This window comes from Excalfactoria chinensis, chromosome 13, assembly GCF_039878825.1.
Source record: "Excalfactoria chinensis isolate bCotChi1 chromosome 13, bCotChi1.hap2, whole genome shotgun sequence".
Taxonomy (NCBI): Eukaryota; Metazoa; Chordata; class Aves; order Galliformes; family Phasianidae; genus Excalfactoria; species Excalfactoria chinensis.
The window spans coordinates 1,652,508-1,677,483 of NC_092837.1; the positions used below are offsets into that span (position 1 = coordinate 1,652,508).

Below are 24,976 nucleotides of genomic sequence, written 5' to 3' on the forward strand. Positions count from 1 at the left end.
GCAAGATGTTGTGTTTCTCCTGTTCTTAAACCAGATCTCCGTGCCACAGCTCTCCAGGTGCCAGTGTGGGCAGTGCTGATGGGAGATCAGCTGAGTCTGACATTAAAACCCACCTGTGGCCCCATGCTCTCTGCAGCCCTTGGCTGATGGCAGATCTCAGGCAATTCTCAGCCCCAGCGCAGGCAGAAAGGAGCTGTTTTTAACCCAACACACATCCCGCTCCCAGCCAAGGACACTCTGTGAGCTCAGCGTTTTCTTCTAGAAGGACTTCAAAGCAAATATAGCTAAAGGAAAGATGGTAATTTACAGGAACAGCTCAACATGGTATGTAGAACTTTTACGGGGTCCAGGCTCTTTGTGCTGTATACACAGTCAGAAGGATCGCACAGCTGGGTACTGACAAGAGGAAAGCCAGATCCCTGTGCTCCCCCTACAAATACACTTTCAGTCCTTTCCACCAAATGAGAGAAAAGAAATCAATGTATCCATGACATAATAGCAAAAGTCTGCCATAAAAAGAAGTTAGAAGGGTTTAAAACTCTGGCTGTGAATCACAGCTCTATCTCCCGAGGCTGACATTGTTTGTACAGTCTGTAACAGGCTCCCATGCCTGCAGTGCAGGCACAGTCCTGCAGGCTGCTTCTGTCACTGACAGCCATGCAATCCTTTGTAAACAGAGGAGGGAAATTCACTTGGTCTGAACGACTGTTAACGTGCTGCATGTACTATGTGAGACCTATGGAGTGCTGGGCCTTTTTGTTACAGCTTGTGATTTGAGTAGCTGCTAAAAGCTTCAGTGAAATCATATCCATATTCTGTTTGTTCCCCTGATTCCTCCCTTTCTTTCTGGATTCTGGCAGGAGTCATCTCTCCAAACCTTGGTTCTTCAGCCACGTTTCATTGCGTTCTGTTCAGTGAGCGGAGTGGTGATGGAGGAGTGAATCTGGAAAGCAGGATGTTACTTGTTTGTGGTGTCCCTTAAGCGGAGAGCAGTCAGCACCGCCGCCGTAGGGCTGAGCGGACCGGAGCCGCCCGGCGCGGCGCCTCCACTCGCGGCATTACGGCGCGGGCGGGGCGGGGGGCGCGGCTCGGAGCGCGGCGGCGGCTCGAGAGCAGCGGGGCTGGGGACGGGGCGGGGCGGCTGGTGGTGGGGAACGGGAACGTACGGGCCGGTAGAGTGCCGAGAGGGGCTGCGGTAAGCCGGGGCGATGGGCTGCGGGCGGTCCTTGGGGTCGGGTGCGGCCGCTTCTCGGGTCCCCGGAGGCTGCCGGTGACCGGGCGGCTCTCGCAGCGCTCTCTCTGCCTCCGGCCCGACTCGGCGCGTCTCGGAGGGGCTGGAAAGAGCCAGAACGGCTGCCTGTAAGCAGGCGGTGTTGCGGGCTGCGGCACCTGGTTAGCGGCGGCTTTGGAGGCGGTGCCCTGCGGACGGCAGCGGCATGAAAGCTGCAGGGCGGCCGTCCCGTGTTACTGCCCGGGGCGGCCCGTGCTGCTCCTCGTGCCGGCTGCCGCTCGGAGTTGCGGCTCTGCGATGGTTCCGCAACGCGCTTCTTCCGCTCGCAGCTCCTTTCGCTTTCAGCTGAGATTCAGTGTCGAAAAGAAATCCTTTCCCTTCGGCCCGCAGGCACGGCTGTGCGCCGAGCAGCGGCGGATCCGGTGACCGAGTCACTGAGATGATCGTTCGGACTGTCAGTATGCCCATGGGGGGGTGTTGGGGTGTGAGGCACAGGGAGCTTTTCCGTGACCTGTGGGCAGGGATACAGGGATCCTATAGCTCTGTGCTGGCTGCTCTCGGGCAGCGGCTCCCCCAGACTGGCTTTCCTAGAAGATAAGCGTGTAATCAAACCTCCTGTCCTTTGACTTTGTAGTGTTTTGTGAGGGTGAAGCGGCTCTGGAAGGTCACACAGCCATCTTCTCCAGGCGGGTGCTGCAGCTTACTGGCATTGAGGACTTTGAGAATACAGGTATGTTGTGTGTGTGTATATATATTTATATATATATATAGCAAAACCAATAACTGCTGCTGTGACTTCTCAGACAGAATGCCACCTGAGAACTGTAAATTGCCGTTGCTGTGACTCTAAGGGAAAGAATTCCGCTTATGCTGTAACTTACTGAGATACACGTTTCAATGTATCTCAGTTCAGGAAGTACAAGCGTGAAACCTGGTGGCGCATTTCAGGCTGTAACAGCAGGGGGAGCATGATTTACTGCTCAGTGCGAGAAGTTGTTCGTTCCAGATTTAAGTCAGGAATCAAGTCTGTTTATAATACCAGTGCTGTGCATGCTGGCGAGCTTCCAAAGAAGTGAGCAGTAAACATAGATATCTTTCCTCTGACTGGGCCTGATTTTTATGTATGGCTCTCTGTATGAAGAATGCTGGGTATGTCAGGAGATGCCTTCCAGGGTGATCTGAGATCCTGCCCCACGTCTGAGCTTTAACTCAGTTGCTGTTTCCAGTTGAAAGGAGTACCCTGCTGACCACTGATGTGTCATTAAAAAAAGTCATTCTGAATGGAAAATCTCTTCATGTAGCTTGAACATATGGAAGACAGTCTTAAGCATCACGATATACCAAAACTATGGGCTCTGAACAGGAAAATGCAGTCTGGATCATGATGCTGGAAGGCATATTGCAGTGGGAGAAGAGTCTGCTGTATTGCTTGTATCTTCACCAACAGTGTGGAGTTTGGCTCCAGCTGTATGGTGAACTTGCATGCATTGCTCCATTGATCCAGATGCTTATGCTTTCTGAGGGTGGTATCCGTGAGCATAACACAAGGCACTTTACACTTAAAAACAACAAAGTGTGCAGTTTTGCACAGACATACCATGTCCTTGTCAGTGCGTGCAAGTGAACAGCTTTTCCTCTATTCCTTTTGGCTTGCCATGAAAAGTACGAGGAAATGATGTTGTATTATTTGTTAGGCAATTGTAATTGTTTTCAGATGCACATTAAGCCCCTTGGCAAGAAAGGTGGTGATGTAGGCATAAGCTGCTTTGAGCTGAAAACTCCAAGTATACTGGAGGAGGGATTTGGAAAGCAATTATTAGGTGATCCTTAAGGGAGAAAAGAACATGTTTGTAAGGAGTCATGTAACGTTGGAAGGAAGCAATGCCTTTTCTCTTTCTCACTGTGAGCAGGAGCTGTTCTAGGAGGGTAACTGCATGCTGCACTGATGGTGTCAGTAATCCTGGTGTGAGGTTCAAATTGCATCAGGGTGGGACACTGATCAGCCCTTGATTTTATACTTTCTTTGGTCAGGGGAGTGGTTGGATGTTGGAGCACCTGACTGCATCTGGATAATGGGTTATGGCCCTGAATAATATCTCAGTTTCTGCTAGCAGTGAAGGCCTTGCTCTATTAGGATAAAATTAATGTTTCCTCACTATTTAATCATTTTAATTAGTTTTAGAGCTGCATCATGTGCCAAGGATCTGCTGGCTGCAAGACTTGCTGCCCTGAGCTGGATGATTTTATGGCTGCTTCTGGCAGTATTAAGAGGAGATCTTTACAATGATCCTGAATGCATTTACAATTCAGTCCATCCTTTGGCCCTAAGTATGAAAACAATCCAGCAGGTTTTTGTTTGTACTGTTGTTTAAATATAATTAGCCATGTGTGTAGCCATTAGGACTAATGGCAAGTTGTTGACCACTTCTGAAGCCACTTGCCTTGTAAGCAGTGAAGGGGATGGAGCACTTCTTGCTGTGTCTGCAGGTAACAGATGCTGGGTGTAAAGCACTGGCATTTGGAGAATGTTGGCTCATCCAGGAGTACAACCTCAAATTGCTGTTTGAAGATGGGCCGTTCTTCAGACCCTGGCATATGGACCTCATCTGTAAATGCACTGAGAACCCATCTGTGGCCTGAGGTGGCTTTGAAATAGTGACTTGCTTGTTACGCTGCTCCATGACATGTTAAATTTAGATGCAATGGGGAAGGACTATTTTAGCAGTGGTTTTCCAGGTCTCTTTAATAGCGCAGGCAGGCATAGAAGAAGAGTCAGTCTATAACCCTGATTTGTGGGTGGAAAGCTGATAATCCTAGTATGCATGCAAATAACTTGTATAGGTTGGGTCCATGTCCGTATATCTTCTTGAGAATTTTTAGTGTGTTTAATAAAGAACTCGGTCTAACTTGAGAAGAAAAATTCCATCCTGGTCTATTTGGTCTAGAAGAACTTTTTCCTGTGGCCAGTGCTCATTGCAGCCTGACGGTGCTCTTTCCAGTGGGAGCAATGATTCATTGAGGGCTTAAACTCCTGAAAAGTGTTTATACAGTATCCATTTGGTTGGCTTTTTGTGCTGCTGGCTGGGTACTTTTAGGGGGAGGAAAGGAGCAAAGCACAAGACGTTGCTGTACGTGGAGCTCTTGAGCTCTAAGTGTCCCTGGAGTTGCTTCTTGTTGCAGTCCCAGAGGTTGGGCAGTGCTCACCTCCAGGGAGCAAAACGCATTAAAGTATCTGTGCTCTTAACACAGCATATGCTGCCTGCTCTCAGGTCCTGCATGGGACCAACTTAGGCTGAACTGAGCCTAAAGAATCTGTTCAAGTCTCCTGATCCTGCTGCAGAGCAATGTAGCTGCTCTCATTGGAATGAAAGGAAGTCCTGAATTCACCTGTTTGGATAATAGACACACCATGCTGAAGATGCTGCTGAAAAAGAGCCAGAAGTGCAGGCAGTACTTGTCCTACAGCTCTTATCTATAGAGTTAAGGCATTCCTGTGCGACTACGTTCTTCCATGGTCCAAGGAAAGCAGACTGACTTTACTGGTGTCTTGGTCATGGTGGGAGGTGCTAATGCCCCTTCTGGTGCTGTTCTGTGTTAGCAGATGGCCTGGCTGTAGTGTGTTGGGGTGGGGGGTGGGGGGGGGGGGAGGGAGACATACGTGTGTGTATGCACATGCACTTGTGCTTTCCAAAACTGTTACGACATCACTCTTAGTCTCCTGTAATTCATTATTTCTTGCTGGTTTTCTGAATAACAACTATGAAAAGAATGTATACAAACAGTTTGGAAGTCCTACAGCCAGGTGTCTGCTGCTTCAAGCAAGAGCTGCTTTGTGTTTACTGAGAGTTTCTGTTTATTGACTCTAGAAAGTCTGAGTAGGATGGCAAAGCTGTTAAAGATATGCTGTAAAGACAAGCTGCTAGATGTAGTAAGTGTTCTTCTTGGCAGATATCCTGAGCTGTGAGTGAACATGGTGGGGAGGTGCAGGGAGAAAGCAAAGTTGTGTTGTTTGAACTGGAAAGCTCCCTTGTAATTGTTTTGCCAGGCTTTGTGTAGCGTGTCCAAAAAACCACTCTGTGAGACAAGAACAGCCCATGCAGATGGACAGTTCTGGCTGAATATATCCCAACTGATGTGCTTCCCAAGTACTCTCCAGTCACTGTGCTTTCTGCTATATCACTTATAGTGGCTTTTAGTGTTGGCAGACCTCTGCGTGGTACTGTTCATTCAGCTTTGCTTGGTTCTCACGTTACCCATGTATGAGTTCTGAATGAGCTTAAACAAATTGTTTGGGAATACGTGGTTTGCAGGGAGGGTGAGAAACAGCATCATAAGAAGTCTTCTGCATTCCCTGTCTGAGAAGCTGTTTTTCTGCTTACTCATGCTTGCAAACTGTTGTGGTAAATATTTCTGACTCCTCATATAGCCTTTTAAGGCCATCAAAAGGAAAATGTAAGAAATATCTTGCAGTGTGGTAATAGATAGTGTACATCTGTTGTGTTCTCAGTGATGGTGGCGTTGTTGGTGCGCTTGTTGTTTGCATCTATGTACCAAGGAGCTTGCATTAAGGGTTGGGACTCCTATCATACTGCATTCTTGAAAAATGGAGGAAGGGAAGGCACCATCCCCCTGCCACCTCCTTCTATCACCTTCCTTTTGTTGCAGTGTAGGGATGCTGGGTGAGCTCCTCTGGTGGCTGTTCCACTCGCTGAGCAGCAGACTTGAAATCCAAAAGCCATAAGGGCTGCGTCCAGAGGTCATACTATTGGGATGATGTATTTTGAATGAGTAGAGCTGGAAACTTTCACTTTTCCAGTGTTTGCTGCCACTTTTACTCTACAAAATGTGTTATTTATTTGGCTTTCTCACTATTTGTATTTCTTGACAGTTTTATATAACTGTTTCCCATGTCTGTGTGTCTGACTGTTTTATTGAGGCTTTATTGCTGCTGGAAGATGTAACAACTCCTATTTTCCAGGTCTGAGCTTTCTAGAAGATGAAGCCCTGGCTGTGGTTGGTGTTCTTTACCAGTGCTTTCTTGATCTGGCATTCAGAGGCAGAGTTCTTCACTTCAATAGGTATGGAAACAACCAATGCACAGTGTTATGATGCAGCTGAAGTGACTGCCAAGTCTGTTAAACTTGACAGATGAATCATATGACTGTCCTTGTATGGCCCTATCACTGGCTTCATCAGGGACAGCGGCACTTTGATATCTTTGGTGCTGTCCTGCATTGCAGGTTTTGTATCTCTGGAAGTTGTTCACATTTGGTGAGCTCAGCACGTTATCACTAACTTGGTACAAGTTTCTCTGAGGACTCTGAGTAAAAGATGACAGTCTGTTAAGAGCTGTGCATCTGGTGTTCTGAATGCAGCACAAAGCTTATGATAAAAAGCTCCATCCTGAGGTGCTGATTTCATGCAGAGAACTTCCATGATAAATACATGAAATATTCTTTTGCAAAATGTAACGTATTCTATCTTCTAACTAAGCTGGGTTGAGGAACAGGAAGGAAAAATATCTCCTCCACCCTACCTGTTTTTGTAAGACTTCAATAGATGTTGCTATGGGCCTTGAAAATAGATTGATTTGATGAGATTCTTGTTCTTGAGTCCTAGCAGCTGTGATCAAGCAGTGTATGACTTTTGTAGTCAATCCTAGAAGTGAGCACAAACTGAGTTCTGCTGTGACTTGGTCTAATATTTTCCTGTGGAACAGTGTGTGGAATCCCCCCATAAAGATAAGAGATGCTTTCAGCTGGCTGCCCTCAACTTTGAGCTCAGTGAAGCAGTGCTTCTGAATGGTGAAGCTCCATTCCATTGCACTAATGTATGGAATTTATCAGCTAGAGCAAAGCAGTGGAGATGAGAGCATGTACTTAGTCAATACTGGAACACAAGAAATAGTGCTTACCTATGTGGCTGCAAGGTTACTGTGCAGGACCACCTTCTCTTTCCATTTGCCTGTGTCTGGAACTTGCTTGTCTCTGGGAAAAGAACATCCTGCTAACTTTCTGCTTAATTATGCCTCACTAATGATGACTTCGGAATGCTGAAACTAAAGCTGTTGCTGTGTATATTCATTGGGTCTGCTGCTCTTTAAAAAGCAAAGCTTGTCACAAACCTTCAGATGGAAATGCTAGCAGTTCTCTCTAATGCTGATGAGGAGAAACTTTGTCAGTCTATAAACATCATTCTGAAGTTCCTTCTTAATGATAGGTTGTGTTTCCACAGATACCACTATTGAAAAGCTGTAATTTTAAGTCAGTCGAATGGTAGAGTAGTAGCTGGCTGGTGTGACCTCATTTCTGTCCATGTGCTGAACAGATGTTAGGGCATCTGGATCTCTTGTTGCTTTGACTCACTAGCTTCATTAATGTCAAACCTTTATTTTGATTGTCTGGCATGTAACTATGAAGTAAAGCAATTTGGAGATGGCTTAAAAGAAGGCACAAAGCTACATGAACAAATGAAGCTGAGATTTAAATGCTTCATGAGGCTTTTAAAAAGTCAGACCTGTATGTGTAGTAAGTCTTACCAGCTCTAAGTGTGCACCTTTGATTTGTCTGTTCTTAAAGGGGCTGCAGCAACTGAGGTCTGTGGTGCTGCTGGGGGGCTTCTCATAACTGTGATTAACACTTGCTTGTGTTCTGTTTTCAGGTCAAATGACAGATCTGATTTATGCAGAGAAGGACTTGGTACAGTCTTTAAAAGAATACATCCGAGCTGAAGAGGCCAAACTGTCTCAGATTAAAAGGTAGGGAAAAGATGTGCATAATGAAGAGGGGCAGCATAGTGCATAACCTGTTGTGTTCAGTTACAGCACGCCTTCCTGTTCTGGTAAGTGTTTCTCCAATCAATATAATGAGAGTATAAGTAGTGCTGCAGCGGAGAAGGCACTGATATCAAAGAGGAGCCTTATCTGCATGGGTTAAATGCCTCTGGGTGCTGTTGCTCTGGGCTACCTGTTGCAAGCAGTGCACAGCTCATGTTATCCTGGTGCCTCAGATCAGTTAAGGCTCTTGCTGACAATGCAGTCCTCCTTAGGAAGGCTGTTAATACTTACCTAGCTAAAAGTTATACCTAACAGGGCATGACACCAGAATGGTCTGAGGTCTGGGTTGGTAGGAGCTGCATGCCTGTAACTGGAGCCATGCTTTCCAAGGACTTTCTGAACTCCAGATGGTATCTGGCAGCTTGATCTCCCTTTGGGGTTGTTGGGTGGGGATAGGGTTATGAAACTGTGAAATGATCCAAATTCCTTGTCACTTCTGTACACACAAATATTTATTTCTTGAAAAGTTGCCCTTTTGAAGAAAAACTGTCTCCTTTTCAAGTAAGTTTAAAGAGAATGAGAGTTCAAGCTACGCATCCTTTTTTCAAAGCAACAAAAGCATTTGCATATGTCAGCTTTCTCTTTGAATGTGTGAAATTTGCAGTTGACTTTTATTCTGTATTGGTAAGCAAGAGTATATTTCAGCTGTCACAACGCTTGAGCTCTAGTCTGAGGGATATACTGTATAACAGGGATGCTGAATTTCATCGTTTGAGTATGGTGGCATTTCTTACAATTGCTTTCTATGTATAGTGATGTTTGATTCAATATACTGCTGTGAACAGAGAATAAAATTTCACCTTATCACTACTTTGCAAAATAAATACTGGATGCAGTGAAAACTGTTATGTTTTTTAAAGTGGTGTCTTAATGTGGCATTAATCTGATATCTCTGCAGAGGGCTCTTGCTTTGTTGCAACATCACGACACACAGAATAAGGCAGTCTGGCAGTATGTGCCAGTGGCTGTATTAAACTGCTTACAGCTGTGGTTCACTTGTGGCTTAGTGAGTTTGGGGTTAGACTCAAAGGGGATTTCTAGCGTTCAGTTATTAGCTTATCTCAGCAAAGTTGTTCTTACTGAGTACTGGAGAGAGGCTGGCCGAATGCTTGTCATAAGAAATAATAGGAATTTGCACACATTTGAGATAGATAAACGATGCTTTTTGTTCTGAAGTGCAATATGCAGAGAACTGATGGCTAAGACTCATTGCAGGGGAGCTGAATGCCTGCTGAGATTTAAATTAATAGGCAGGGAAATAAATCTCTTTGAAAAAGAGAATATTGTGATTAAAAAAATAATCAATGGGCCTCACTTCATCCTTGTGAAGTTAAAAGCCTTACATCTGGTTACGATAGCAAAAGCAGCAGTCAGTTGGTTCTAGCTATGTAATTAGGATGACTTCAGAAGGAAGACACGCATTCAGAAATTGCTCTCAGGCTGAGGCATACAATTCTCTCTTTCCAGCTGGGCTGAAAAAATGGATGTGCTGACAAGCAAATCCACTTCGGATCCGGAAGGGTACCTGGCACACCCTGTGAATGCATATAAGCTGGTGAAGCGTTTAAATACTGATTGGCTGGAATTAGAAAACCTGGTTCTTCAGGATACAACAAATGGTAAAGAGCTGCAGGGAAGGTGTTGGTGGGAAGTCCCCTAGCAGCACCTTTGCTTCCCCTCATGTTCTGGAAGCTGCAGACTCAGCTGTGGCTCAAATACTGTTGCTAATTTGGTTTGAAACTTAAACTAATGACTGGGCTCTTGCTTATTGCTTACCCAGTGGGTGAAACTTGCTGCTTAAAGACTCAAGCTGTTACTTGTCATAAGCACATTACATCTGGTTTGCTTGTGTAGTTTGCAGCAAATAGGAGAATAGGATGTCCTAAAGTGGCCGGCAGTTATCAGCTGTTTTATATCTTGTCTTGAGTTATATATTCCTCTGTGTAGCAGCTTACTCATTCTTCTTTCCAATGTGCTGCCTCTGTAAGTGGTCATGTTTGACCATGTTGACCAGTAGATACGAATCAAAATGAGATCTCTACTGAATTGGTAAAGGACTTTTTGTCATCGTATGTCAGTAATTATATGGTGCAAGTGAATTTATTGATTGTTATTTCTCTTGTCATTTGACTGCTAACTGCATCTTATAATGGGACAGAAAGTAATGCTTGTATAAATGAGGAACCTAATGAGAGACTTTAAATGTAGTTAATTCGAATCTTGGAATTTAGAAACAAAGCAGATGTGTCCTGTGTTAATCTGGTGCTGAACTTATTCAAACGGTTAAAGTTGCATCTTTTCCTTTTGTTGTGAAGGCTTTATCACAAATCTCACCATTCAGCGTCAGTTTTTTCCAACTGAAGAAGATGAGACAGGAGCTGCCAAGGCTCTGATGCGTCTGCAGGACACCTACAAACTGGATCCTGAGACACTCTCTCGAGGGAACTTACCAGGCAAGTGCATGATGGTCTCCTCTGCTTTAAAGGGATGCAAACAGTATCACCCTCAAACTCTCCACAAGTCCATTTTGAGTGGGGATGAAGGACTCTGGTTCTGAAGTTGTGTAGCTCAAGCAATAGAGGTTGCATTTGCTTTCATGTTTTGAGAATAGCCTTGAGGTTTTTTTTCCATCCAAGCCAGGGAGCCGTGATCTGCAGTGACCAGTGTGAGTAGCACAGTTTTTATTTCTATTAATTTAAGGGGAAATCTGTTTTGGCTTTTTTGTAGTCTCAGTACCAAAGCTACAGAGCCACTCGTGCTGGTAGCTGTGTAGGAAAATGGAATGGTTGTTTCCCTGGGAACTTATGAGCTGAGCAAAGGAGATGCTCCCTAATTCACTGCTCTCATGGCTTGTTGCAAAGCGTGGTTCTCTTCTTGCCCTCTTGTTACAGTCTTCATTTCGTAGATAAACAATATTTACCACAAAGTTACTTTCAAGACTGGATAAATATACTGTGATGTGTCATTGTTCTCTCAGGAGTCCTGATGGGTGTTTCTAAAGATGTGCTAGCAACTGTAGCCTGTTTCAGTAACACTGCTTACAAATTGCCTAGACCACATTAGAATGTGGGTAGTTATGTTTACAAAATGGCTTTAGTTAAATGTAGGTCACTAACAGTGAACTTAAAATGAAGCCATATCTGCCCCTGATCTGGAGCAATCGGAAACCTGTTGACAATTGAACCTAGCTTGCCTAAATAGCAATCAGCTTGCTTATGCACAAATATATACCTCAAGAGCAAACAAGGCAGTGTGGCATGTAGCCGGACATCTCTGATGATCTAACAGTGTTAACTTAGTGTCTGTCAAGCCTGCTAAGCTTTTAGTCCCTTCTGCCTTTATCTACAGCAAGAGGCAAAATAGCTTAAGAGAAACTTGTTAAACTTTGCTTGGTTTCCAAACGGATGAATGCTACAATGATGATCAAATGTGATCTTCAGCTCCTGAAGGTGATCAGTTTCGTATGGGATGTAAATCATTATCTTTTGAAGAATGCATTGATAGTTTTTATTATTAAATTTGTGTATTTACTGATATTTCTCAGTGTGTGTCCATATATGAGGGCAAGGAATCTTCTGTGCAGGTTGCTTAAAGATCTTTGTTTTTGTTACTAGGAACAAAATATAGATCATCTTTGACAGTGAGTGACTGCTTTGGCATGGGCAAGACTGCTTACAATGATGGTGACTACTATCACACAGTACTCTGGATGGAGCAAGCCTTAAAACAGCATGATGAGGGGGAGGATACTACAGTCAGCAAAGTGGAGATCCTAGATTATCTCAGCTATGCTGTCTTCCAGTTTGGGGACTTGCACAGAGCCATGGAGCTTACAAGGCGCCTGATATCCCTTGGTAAGAGCTTTGTTAGTAACAGCCAAGAGCAGTCATGGCCCATGCTTATGGGTGAGCTGACTGGAAGGATTTTCTGCCAGATGACTTGTAAACAAATATAGGTTATGGAGAAAAGTCCAGTTGTGCACAAAACATCTTCAGCAAGCTGTTCTGTAGGCCATGCTGTTATTACCTGAAACCCAAGTGTCTGACCACTGTATCTTCTGGTGTGCTGTGATGTGTCTGGTACTGGTTAATGCCTGGGCTTAAGGATTCCAGTGGAGATCAAGGATGCCATGGGCTCAGGCAGGGTACTACCTCTTCTGTCAAATCCTACCGACTTTTTAATGTTTCTTTACTTTTTTTTCCTGTGCAGATGCTCTTTGATGTTAGATCGTTTCTTTGCCTGAGATCTTAGTATATTTTTCTGAAGTCAGACTATAGATGGAATTTCCTGAGGCCTGGTTTTATCTGTGGTCTGTTTCTAGGTTTCTTTTGAGTAAGCAAGTAGGCATTCCCTTAAATACAGCTCTGCTTGTGTTGGGAAGGTTTATTATCTCTAATTAACACCTTCTGATTGAAATATTCGTATGGTTTTAAAATCAGCTGTGGTTCTTAATCTAGATGCTGGCTGCATCCTGAGAGTGAGTGAAGCTGTTTTATTAGCAGGGAGGAGAATGGGAAAGATGAGTAACTTCTGCAGACGTTGAAATTCCTAGATTAAAGTTTACAAGAATGACTGTATTGAATCTAATTCCCTCTGCAATTATGCATAGCACTGGTAGCACAATGCAAACCCTTATCAGCATCAGGCAGTGGAACAGACTTGACAGTCCCTTGTGGGAGCTTCCTCTGTTCTGGGCTAATCTTTATCTAGCCAATATCAGCCTGTGCTTTAAGGGGTGGTTACTTCCGTGACCATCTTGGTCAGTTAAATAAGAGAGACAATGAGCTTTGGAAGGCCAAAAGCAAAAAAGTGTTGTAAGTGCTATGTCCAGAAACACTTAGTGGTGAACTGGGACTTGTTCCTTCTCTAGGGCAACTATAATAGATGTTTAAAGCCATCTATTGATGGTATTTACTGGTTCATATCAACAGCAGTAATCACTAATGATAGGTCTAATGTGTTCCGGTATACCTCTGATATAAGCAAGCTGGTAGATGGCAACGCTTAACTTCTGAGCTTCCAGACTTTACAGGAAGTGTTTGAGACTGAAGTTTGTGGCTGGGCTCTACTGTAGTACTGGTCTAAAGCCTACTTGTGCACTGCAGATGAGAGGTGTGGTGAAGTGGGGTGCTGCAAGCAGCCTGGCTTGATCTCTCGTAGTCTGCTTCTCCTGGGTGGAATTAGGCAGACAATATTTAAAGTACAGGAAGATTGTGATGACCAAAACCTTTTTCCACTCAGAACTGCACGTTTTGTAAGAGATCCTTTCAGATATTACTGCAGAAGAATGCCTAGCTTCCCTTTGCAAAGATAAGCAGGAGCATCTGGTTGTTTGATGGTGCTTTGCGACTGGGAGCATTATTGCTGAATCTTGATGCAAAGTCTTTTATTAACAGTTCCTGAGACTGTATGAGTTACTGGTTCTGTCTGTTCTTCCCCATTGAAGACAGTACTCACGAGAGAGCAGGCAGTAATCTGCGGTACTTTGAGAAGCTGCTGGAGAAGGAGAGAGAGAAGTCATCAAACAAAACAGTGGCAGCAACAGAGCCGGTGGTGCAAAGTGGTGCCTATGAGAGACCTCTTGACTACTTGCCAGAGCGTGATATCTATGAGGCCCTCTGCAGAGGTGAAGGGGTGAAAATGGTAAGAGAAATGTAGAGCTGTTCTGCCTGTACTGCTTTTGTGTAAGGATGGTCAAGTTTGCTGATGCAAAACTCTACAATAGGAGGCTTTTTCCACTGAGAACTTGTTATGCTTTGCCACTGTTATGGAATCCCCTTTTATGCATCTTGATTGGTCCTTATGGGGTGACCATACTGACCTGTCAGCCTCTGGCACTTCAAAGTGCAGGAAGAAATCCATTTATTTCACTGCGTAGCTGAAATCATAAGAACCAGATATTTTTTTTTTAGAGCCTAATTTTGTATAGTTATTGAATCTGAATTTTATAGCTTCCTAGGGCTTAATTGAGAGATTATTGTTGTAGATCATTTCAGTGGCAACTTGAGCAGAATGTTTTTATTCACAGTAAATATCAGTACCATTGCTGCCTACCTCTGACAATAGCTGTGTGCTGACAGCTTTTGCTGGTGCTTGTGAAATAAGGCACGCTTTTTTTGCCTATTTTTTACGTTTATGAATAGTGGTTGAGCAACAAAGCATTTTACTTGGTGTCTTGTTTCAGACTCCTCGGAGGCAGAAAAGGCTGTTCTGTAGGTACCATGATGGAAACAGAAACCCTCACCTGCTCATAGCTCCCTTTAAAGAAGAAGATGAATGGGATAGCCCTCATATTGTACGCTATTATGATGTCATGTCTGATGAGGAAATCGAGAAAATTAAACAACTGGCGAAACCAAGGGTAAGTTTCCCTTCATCTCACTGACTGCTAATTGAATGCTTTCATCTTTGAGCAAAGACCGGGCAAGGGATTTGAGAGAATGATTTCATACTCATAGATAATACACTGTGAAACTAAGGGGAACGATTTTAGAACTGCTTGGTGATGTGGAACCCTAATACCTGAAGGTGTTCATGCAGTGTTGCACTGAACTGTGTGAAATCCCTCAGTAAATAAGGGCTGGACCTGGAAGGGTAGGTGGCTGCCTGGCATACAGTGGTAGATGTCCAATGTACCTTCAGTCAGCTTCTTGAAATGAGGCTGAACTGAACGGCAATACCTTTAACCAATAATGTGAGTGCACACAATAAAATAGTAACCCCACATAGCTAATGATTTTATTTGACTTTCCTAGAGGTGGATTTACCAACCTGTTTCCTTTCTGGCAATGTGAGATCAGCAGTAGATGCTCCATCTTATGTGCTTGTAAGGTCTCACATGAGAGTGGAACTGCATATAGGATTAGCTAATTCTAGCACTTCTATCACCACAGTTGTTAGCAGGAACTACAGAATTCCAGTCAAGGATTGCCTTCATGCATTTCTAAGTGTAAACATAAGTACCTACTGATGTTGGCATGGTTTGAGGAACTGATGCTTCTTCGGTCACCCAGAATTACTTGTTATTCTGGGCTTGTGAGTACTGGCCAGCTGTGGGAGTGCTGGCAGAACCCTTCCTCCTCCAAGAGGACTCAGCTCTATAAACAGTCTTTTCCTATTATGTCATACTTTAAAACTCTAAGAGCTTCAGATAAAATAGAAACATTGATTTCATAAAATTTAATGATTCAAGCACCTTCTAAATAAGGCAGCTATTAGGGGTTTTTGTTTGTTTTACAGCTTTTGTTCAAAGCTTTAATGATGGAAAATATTGAGGCTTGCTAGGTTTTGCTAATGTCAGTGATACTGAAGAAATTCTTTGTATCAGCTATGCAGCTGTAACATTAGGATCAGCCTCCAACAGGAGGTAAATATTGTTGTCTTAAGATTCAGACTTCAATTACAAGAAAATGGTTCCTTTTAACTTATTACTCAAATCTAATTGCTCTGTAGGAAGAATAGCTTTGAGTTCTGCAGTACTACTGGAATAGTGCAAAATTCAAATCCTATGGTGAGGTGATCATTAATGTAGCTTAATTTCAGTCAGAAACCTTTAGTTAATAATCATGGAAGCTCTGAGACAAACTCTGAAGCACTGTGTTAGTTTTGGGCACGGAAGGATGAATATTTCCTTGTATTTGCAAGAAACTTCTACATCTGGGTCCAAACACTTAGTATTATCTACAGTTTATGCTCGCCAGTATTTCTTATTTTGTAGAGAAACAACATCTGTATGTGATACTCAAGTTGGTTTTCATTATTATTTTTGCAAAATGCTATTGCTTTTATTCCAGATCCAAGAAGTAGTTCCAACTTGACAGGCAATACATCAGAGCTGACTGTGTCAGCTGTTCAGTGCTGGAAATGGTCACTAAAACTCTCTACTTTGTTGGTGTAGGAGCCCGAAAAGGCAAAGATATGCCACTAGATCCAAATGCAAAGGGCAGAAATCAAGCAGGCATGTACAAGCTCAAGCAGCAGTAGAATAAAAAGTTTGGAAAGCTGAATTGCGTCCCCAGAGCTATGCTTCATTGCACAGTGGAGAACAACATTGTCAGCCTGTTTATTCTGATATGATTTATGCAGGAGAAATCTGGAGCAGAATAACTGAGTCAGAATGAGATGAGTAGATGTGCCAAAAGCTCTTGTAGAGGGACGAGGCAAGGATTGTAAAACTGGCTGGAGGCTTATTTGAGGAGAAATGAAGGAAATAGCTGCCTACTGTGAAGAAAGCGCAAATAAAAAGGCTTTCTGGGGCCTATAATTAAGCGGAAGGAAGAAGGCATGATTTTAAGTGTCTGTGGTTTTCAGGAGTTAAATTTAAGCGTGGTCTGACCTTACAGTGTCCCAGTTCTTGTTCTCAGTTGCAAGTATGAAACCCAAGTGTGCTGTTAAGGTAGCAGCAGGCTGTTGCTTTGCTGCCACTGTGAATCTGGTCAGTTCTACAAGGTTTCAGACTCCTCTAATATGCAACTATATGATGTGGCCTAACAGTGTTACATTACTTGCTGCACAAAATGTGTGGGTAAGCTGGTTTAGAAGTATCCGTCACGGAGAGCAGATGTTGCAGGCGTTTTCCAATTGGGAAAATCTTAGTGTGGTAATATTGAGTCTTGTCCTGAGGACAAGTGGATTTGTCTGCCCTGTAAATTTGTAATTCATTTTGCAAATGTTTTCATCTGTGGTTGTTTTTTTTTAAATCTAAGAATGAGGTTTTCTTCCAGTCCACATAAAGAGAGGGCTGATTAAATGTATGGAGCATCCAACAATTTCTGCCAAGAACATAAGCTTCGTATGTTAACTTTGTTGTTGTTCCATCTTGTTAATATGGACTCCAGCTGCTTAAGAAGTTGCTTTTTAAAAGGTACTTCAGTTAGCACTGCTTGTGGATTTAATGGATATCCTGGCTTTTGCAGTCAGTTGCTTCTTCTAGAGTCAACTGCAGGTGGTGGATTGCATTTGTGTGTACTGTTCTACCCTGAAACTGGAATAAACTTTAGGTTGGAGTTTAACTTTCATCCCGTGATACTCTGAAATGTGATAAACCAGCTGCTGATTTTACTTAGGATCTAAGCCTGTTTGGGATTTTTTTCTGACACAGCTGGCAAGAGCCACAGTACGTGATCCCAAAACCGGTGTCCTTACAGTGGCCAGCTACAGGGTATCAAAAAGGTAAGCATAGAAAAGAGTTCAGCCTTAAGTTTTCTGTGCTTAACAGCCCTCGTGTGCTACCTCCAGTTGAAAACTAGAAATGCTTTGCATGCAGCAAAAGCTTACACAATAAGTGCATAGTAAATGGCTCATCCATGTAACTTAGGGCAGAAGAAATCCTTCACTTTTGGGAAACTGGTGGTTGGGGCTTTCTATTTCACAATGATGTTTCAGTGTTTCCCATCCCTTTCTCTTGCCTTAGTTCATGGTTGGAGGAAGATGATGATCCTGTTGTGGCTAAAGTGAATCAACGAATGCAGCAGATCACGGGGTTAACAGTGAAAACAGCTGAGCTGTTACAGGTTGGTACACTGCCATCTTACCAGGATGAGATCTGACAAGGAGATCTTTAATGGGGTGGTGTGGTATTAATTCAGAAACAAATATCAGCAGTGCTCCTCACCAGCTCCTCCTAGGCGTTCTGTTAACTGAACACATGGGTTCCTAGTGAGTGGGTGAGGAAGGTCATGAACAGTATCATCTCCTAGATCAGATGTTCTACAGAAATACCTGTGCTCAGACCCTGCTTCTTTGGAGGAGTAGGTAGTAAATATGATAGCAACTGTTGCTGCGCATTTGAGTTTATCAAGGTTGTTGTGGTGATAAGCAAAGAGAGCTGCTGTTAACCAACATCAGTACTGAGAAATTCTCAGTGGAGCCCTTAAGCTGAAAGGGAAGGAACACGAAATGCTTATCTACACACCTCATTACTGGCAATCTGAAGAAAAATGAGTTAAGCATGTAGATGACAATCTAGCCACAGAGCACCATTTTTTCAAAGGATGTTTTGGATCTGTAAGAGTTATTTTATTCAGCAGTCATTTGCAGTTCACTGTGTTTTGCTTTGTTCTTCTATTCTGCAGGTTGCTAATTATGGAATGGGAGGGCAGTATGAGCCACACTTTGATTTCTCTAGGGTAAGGTTACTTTTCCAATTACTCCTTGGATGTAGGGTGGGAACAGATCATTTTGGGAACTGCTGAAACCCTTATTGAAATGTCTTTTCTATTAAAACACTCTAATTTATAGCCCAGTTGCATGGAATGGATTATGACCTCTGGAAAATTCCTTTCTCTGATGCTAGAAGTTCAAGAGACCAATGAATGAATCTGACTGCTTGCTTATCTTTGGCCCTTTGGTTTCTTGCACAGCGTAGAGATAATGAGTGATAGCCATGCTGCTGTTATATGTAATTCTTCTGTTAACCTATTAGGAAACTCATCCCTGGATGGAGATTAAATTGTTATTCAGTATACTATTGGGTTAATAAATTTAGCAAGGCTGTCAGAGTCCTCTTTTGGGTATTTTAAAGTACTTTGGTCGAGCAGGAGGTGTCCCTCCAAAAGAACAGCATTTATGGAAGCCTTTGAGTTGGAACCCTTCTGATAAAACCTTTAGAAGCTGTGATTGCAGCTGCAGGGGATCAGCAGGGCTTTGTGACCTCTGTCCAGGATGCCAGTGCTGTGGTGACAGCAGGGGAACTTACTACTGGCACTTGTTGGATCTGCACCAGGCACTAGAGGGCTCTACCTGGCAGTGTGAGCTCAGGTTAGCTGTATGGGAGGGGAGAGACAAACTCTTCACTGCAATTGTAAGACAGTTTTGGAGCACAAATCACACTGGAGAGCTGTGATGACTTGCTGTTACAAACACAAAATCCATCTGTGATGCCTTGGTTACAGGTAGAATCATCTCTTCAATTGAATCCATTTTAATTCAAACTATTATAGTATTTTTACCTGATAGAAAGAATGGATTGCTGCAGGTAACCCAATAATTGAGTACAGAATAGAAGGGGCCCTACTTAACTCGGTTAATAAATCTTAAAAAATAATAATAATCTTAATGCTCAACACTGTGGAAGCTCCTATTCTTTAGCTTTGGTCTGTTGAGAGAACTTTCCTGTGAACTTTAGGACTGCTTTGTTTCCGGAGTGAAGCCAATGCTCTTAAATTGTCTTCAGAGCCTTTGAACTCAAGGACCTCAGATATCAATTTGGTCATTATGGTCTTTACTTTTGGATTAGGCAGCTGGGGCGGAGCTCCATTTGGAATGTAGCCTTGGCTGCAGTCATCAGTTAAAGCGAGGCAATCGGGGAGTTTGCTGTGGGCTTGGACTGGTCTGCCAGGCTCTGTGCGTCACAGATTCCAGTACTGGAATCCAGAGACATTGCTCTCTCACTGTCTGATCTGCCTCACAGCTCTCAGATTGGGAAGCTGTAATACCTACATATTTCAACTCTCAGATTGTGTTGGGTGCTCAAAATTTACAGACGAATCTTATATATTGAAGCTCAGAAATGCATGGCTGGACCTGAGAGGTGTTGGAAGCAAGGGAATTCCTTCTGTCTGAGCTTCTATGCTGGCTGTTAGATTGAATTTGCATACATTGATGCAGGAATTTTGTGCATATAGTTCTATATAGTTCTATTTCAAGCAAGATGTTTTGTTGGAATAATCGTGTAGATGGAACTACAACATCTTAGAGTTTTTCTTGCTGCTTGTCTTTTTCTAATGCTGGGTCTGCATTTTTTTTGTGTTGAAGATAGGCTTTATATTGAAGAATTCATCTTAATGTTACATGGCTGAAACTTGTTGACAATTAGCAATACAAATAAACCTCTAATTGCATTTTCCTCTGTGCCCTTCAGATGTACTGGGCTTCTGGGTGTTTTCCTGCTTCTGAAGTGACGCCCATATAATCTCATGCTTTGACAAATGAAACCTATGACACTTGATCTTCTTGATATGGTCCTTAATTTTAGATAGAAGACCACTTGAGATAATTACTGCTTTTCTAATTTGTTGCTGTTAGAAATGTATGGATTTTCTTGTGACGTTTCTTTGAGATAATCACACATTGAGAATCTAATGTCTTATCTAAATGCTGTTCAAGCTGAACTTTTCATAACATCGATTGTTGACTTTAGATCAGTGTCCACTACAGTAACAGCCTATTGGTTACTTAAAGATCACTTAAAAGCATTGCTTCTACTCTAATGCCCTGAGAACTACTTGCGTGCTCCTTCTCCTTATAGCACCAGTGTGCAATGTGCATGCATTTATGCACTGTGGCTGCAATTTGTGATGGCTTTAGTGCTGCCCTGTGAATCCCCTCTTAATTCCAGCTCTTTGAGCCTGAGGCTCTTCATGCAGAGCTGCATATGTAACTCTAGTGTGAGCCCATTTGGAATGAGAGGTTAAAGTTGTTGTCTGTTACAGCGACCCTTTGACAGCACACTCAAATCGGAAGGAAATAGGCTAGCGACGTTTCTTAACTATGTAAGTACCTTTGTTTGTCTGCTGTCTGTGAGCTTGAAGTTTGCAGTTTTTCTCATTTAATTTTATAGAAAGATGAGCCAGATGCTTTCAAGCGGTTAGGGACTGGAAATCGTGTGGCCACTTTTTTAAACTATGTAAGTATGATGCTCCTTTATGAATTGGGTGTAACTTAGTGATGTTTTGTTTGCAGTGGGCATGGTTGTTTGCAGAGGTTTGTTGGTGCTTGGAAAAGGACAGTCTCCAACTCTTCAACAGCATCAGGTGCTGTCCTGTTTGGGTTAGAATTGGGATGTTTGTTAACCCCAGAACAGAAAACTTCAATAGGGCCCAGTTTTTCCTTTCTGGCTGCTCTGCTATGGAGTTTCTTACTTTCATTGCTGGGAGAGGAATTTGGCGTATTTCTTAAAGGTGTATACGTGGGGTACTCCTCACGATGCTCAGTTGAGCACTTACTATCAACCACTTACTGTGAGGCAGGAATGTTGTTCCACTGCTTTGACAGCACTTGATGGTGTGATGATTGACAGGAGCTGGAAATGCTCTGGTGTAACTGTCACTTCAGCAAGTGGAGGAGACATGGTTCACAAACCTGATGCAACTGGGGAATGGTTATAAACAAAACTGAGGAGACTCATTAGCTGCATGCCTTATACAGCCCATAGACCATGTGTGCCTAATCTTAATTGCCAATTAACTTAATTGCACAGCTATTAGAGCTATTAGTAGCCTACTGTTATCGTAGTTTTGTTCTGGCAATACTTGGTCAACCTATATTTAACTGTATTGGTAATTATGTTCACCCAGTCTGCTATATCTGCCTTCTGAGTGATGAAACTTCAGATTTAAAGAGCGAGGAAATGGTTATAACTGAGCTAATGCTTTGTGTGCAAAATGCATCTCAGAACCAAGCCAGAACTTCTTTCAACTTTGGCAGTAAATCTGAGACTGCTAGTAGGCTTTATTTCAAAGCACCTCAAGGTTTCTTGCTTCTCAGACTCCTGGACAAACCTTGATTCTCAGTGCCTGATATGAATCTTATGCTCTGCTGGTTGTATGTGGTCAAAGGCACTTTGCCCTTTGTGTGTCCCATGTAGAACATATCAAACATGCATTGTTTCTACTGAAGAGTAGTTTGTAATTAAGATGTAGGTATACACTTGTGGAGTTGCATGCACAAGCTTTCTAGCTGGAAGGGGCAAAACACTGTGCTCCTATGGTATCTTGTGCCCTTGTATTGTAGGTACCAAGCAGGAGGACACCTGAGTGGTAATAACATCTGCTTTCAACAGAAATCCAAGTTGCAGTGAAGAATGTGGGGGTTGTTTTTGATTGTTTACACTCTGTAGGAACTGGATGTGATTAATTTGTTTCTTTCCATTAGTTTCTGATCAAAAACTTACGGAGATCAGTGAAATTATTAGTTTAATGGAAGTGTTTCCAGGGGCTTTGAGCCATGTCTGTAGAGCTCAGAGTGAGTCCATTATTGCTAACAAATTCAATAAGTTTAAATTCATTCCAGTGTAGAATGACAAAGCATAAAGATGTAAGCATTTCTTTAGAGCCTTGTTGGTGTACATGTTATTAAAGCACTTGAAGTAGAATAGCAATACTAGGGAGCAGCAAAGAAATTGTGCAGAAAAGTGAGGTCTTCCACTTGTATTGTGTTTTTGAAGTGGTTGACCGAGATACTAAACTAAGTTATGAAAATGAGTTCCAAGGACATGGTTTCAATTTGAGGAAATGTGGTATTAACAGGCACTTATTTTTCTAATTGAATCAGAAACCTGAATGCAATTCTTGAAGCAACTTTACTCTGAGGTCTTCTCCCTTGTTCTGCAGTGCTGGCTTATTAATGCTGCAGGTTCACGGTTTTTGGGTTTATTTATTTATTTATTTATTATGGCTAATTTGTATAATATGTACTTGCAGGTCAGCACTTCATCAAGCTTATTCATGAATAAAAGCCTTCAACTGAAATAGCCTTTAATAATCAGCTTAGCAATTCATGCTCATTGAAATCCATCTCTTCCTCGTTACTGCGAGTCACAGAGGGGTGGGTTATGCTGGGACAAGGGATGCCTGAGCTTGTGGGACTTCATGTACTAAAGGTGTTGTAAATAAATATTGATTTGACTTTGTTTTCTCACTTTGTTTTATCAGATGAGTGATGTGGAAGCTGGAGGAGCTACAGTTTTCCCAGACTTTGGGGCAGCAATATGGCCCAAGAAGGTAAAGTCACTCTGGGTATGGCTGCTTCTCATCTTCCCTCTCCATTTGCTGTCTTGTTAGTCTTGTATCTGTTTAAGTCACTTAATGTGGCCATGCAGCTTGCTTGATTCTTAGAGTTTATAGTAGAAATGGTTTCAATGCAGAGCTGTTACTAAATAAGTCTTGTTTTCACTCTCTGAACATGACTGACTTGGAGTTGAGAGTAAGTTGTCTTTTCCATGTTCTACTATTTGTGAGCTATGCTGAAATGTTTCATAAGAGCTTGCAATTGAGTTCTTGGGCATTATCCCTCTTCCTCGTGTCAATAACTTCAGCATGTTGGCTGGGTTCTGGCTAATCCACATCTGGTATCTTTTCTGCAGGGAACAGCAGTATTTTGGTACAATCTATTCAGAAGTGGCGAGGGTGATTATAGAACGAGGCATGCAGCTTGTCCAGTGCTAGTAGGGTGTAAATGGGGTAAGTAAAACTGCTTTAGGAACAAAACCTTTGGTGTGCACAAAGATGGTGATACACTGAACCATTATAACAGCATTTAATAACTAGAGTATTGTCGCTTTAACTACTGGAGTCACTTGGCTGTAAGGAGAACTCGCGTATCGATATGTAGCATTAAGCAGCTATATTGTTCGGCTGCCTCTTCTCTAGGGAGAGCTGTTGTGGCGATAATGTTGCAAAGAATGGGCTTATGTGATACAGGACAGCCATAAAATAACTTGAGTTGGGAGCGATCTTAAAGATTACCAGGATTGCTCGCAGGTTTTCTCTATACCACCAACCCCTTTAGTTTTCCCAAAAACATCTTTCCTGACTGTGTTGTCTGATCAGGTGGGTGCTGCTGTGCTTTCTGAAGGCAGGCATTTGCAGGGCTTATTGGAGACAAATGTTCCCTTTTGCCTTGGGCGCCTGTAGTCTGTTGGCAATGGACCACTTCCTACTTTGGCTGCCTGGTCACTGGGGAATTGTGTTATCTGCTGGCAGTAGCTTATGTCTGTCACTCATTTCTGAACCCACCTCCTGCAGCCTCCATGGTGTTCTGCTGAGTGCCAGAGCACAATGACCTTTAATGACACCAGATCCTAACTATGCTGGTCCTGTGAATCTTTCTGCTTCCCGTTGGGTGGGTGGAGAAGTGTAAGACCTCAATGGAAGTAAGAGTCTGGGTTGCAGTGCTGTACACAGACTGGGTGCGTGGTGGTAACTAATTGCATATCTTCGTTCCACAGTTTCTAACAAATGGTTTCATGAAAGAGGAAATGAATTCTTAAGACCTTGTGGGAGAACAGAAGTGGACTGAAATACAGCCTGCTGCAGATACTTGTCTCTTTGTCTCCTTTTCTACTGTTTGTTCTTCCAGTTCATTTCTAAGAAATGATCCATCTTTTTTCCCCCCCATAAGAGTCCTGGCACTTGTCACAGGAAGACACATGTAACACCTGTGAGTGAAAGTAAATGGCTTTGTACACATCTCCTGTCTTAGTTGCTGTCATTTGTCTCCACCTTTCTTCACCCCTGCCATCTTCATCATTTTACTGGTCTTCCACCCTCAGCCTTCTCTCTAGTAATGGTGCAAACAATGTTGTGGGTGATCCAGAATGCTTGGGTGCCTGGTCTTGTGCCTTTCGTACCTCAGAAGTTTTAGATGTTAAATATTTCTTCAAACCAAAGTTTTTAAGTTTTGTGTACATGTTAATTTTATTGTATTTCTATGGATCATGAGTTTTGAAATAAATAAATGTTCTTTCAAAGAATATTTTCTTGTGTCCATGATGGATATCAGTACTGGGTTTATGGAACAGTGGGCCTTTATTTCCTAACTTTCTCAGGGTCTGTTTCTTCATTACCCTTTCATTTAGAAGAACAACATGGTTTTGGGCAGTGCTAAATATTGGAGCATGACACAACTCTTGCAGCTTCTGCTGAAGTTGGGAAGATTAATTTGTTTTGAAACTGTACTGTAAGAGCAGGCAGGCTGCACACTAAGGGCCAGTGAGCAATGCCATCTCGGTATCACACTCATCAGAAGCCCTGCCTAGTGTTACCTTTTCTTGTGTGAAAGGCCTTCAGGAAAACCTGATGCCCTTTCCAAGCAATTGTGATGATCCTTGATTGTAAGAGTAACTGTCACTGATGTAATGCTGACAGTGTTTTTTCCCTATGAGAGCATTTGATCTGGTAGTCGTTAATATC

At 42.8% G+C, this 24,976-nt stretch overlaps 1 protein-coding gene across 7 annotated transcripts; it reads left to right on the forward strand.

Annotated features, from left to right (window-relative positions):
* The first annotated feature begins 271 nt into the window (after nt 1-271).
* P4HA2 (prolyl 4-hydroxylase subunit alpha 2) lies at nt 272-24,535 on the forward strand. Of its 7 annotated transcripts, XM_072348476.1 has the most exons (17): nt 1,108-1,195; nt 1,866-1,961; nt 6,210-6,309; nt 7,892-7,988; nt 9,534-9,685; nt 10,382-10,519; nt 11,681-11,920; nt 13,513-13,709; nt 14,251-14,427; nt 17,167-17,237; nt 17,479-17,578; nt 18,140-18,193; nt 20,498-20,557; nt 20,626-20,691; nt 22,718-22,786; nt 23,149-23,245; nt 24,013-24,535. In XM_072348476.1, the coding sequence occupies exons 3-17, from the start codon at nt 6,228-6,230 to the stop codon at nt 24,081-24,083; spliced, it is 1,671 nt and encodes a 556-aa protein (XP_072204577.1). In that variant the 5' UTR covers nt 1,108-1,195; nt 1,866-1,961; nt 6,210-6,227; the 3' UTR covers nt 24,084-24,535. The 7 variants fall into 7 exon arrangements, with proteins under 7 accessions (XP_072204574.1, XP_072204571.1, XP_072204577.1 ...); XM_072348473.1 differs by lacking the exons at nt 1,108-1,195; nt 20,498-20,557 and adding an exon at nt 272-324 and having other exon boundaries at nt 1,866-1,917; XM_072348470.1 differs by lacking the exon at nt 20,498-20,557 and having other exon boundaries at nt 1,090-1,195.
* Nucleotides 24,536-24,976: the final 441 nt, after the last annotated feature.

Coding starts and splice junctions, on each gene's coding strand:
- P4HA2 (XM_072348476.1), top strand. CDS start 6,228: ATGAAGCCCTGGCTGTGGTTGGTGTTCTTTACCAGTGCTTTCTTGATC. Junction 20,692..22,717: donor TGGCCACTTTTTTAAACTAT/GTAAGTATGATG, acceptor TTGTTTTATCAG/ATGAGTGATGTGGAAGCTGG. Junction 22,787..23,148: donor CAGCAATATGGCCCAAGAAG/GTAAAGTCACTC, acceptor TCTTTTCTGCAG/GGAACAGCAGTATTTTGGTA.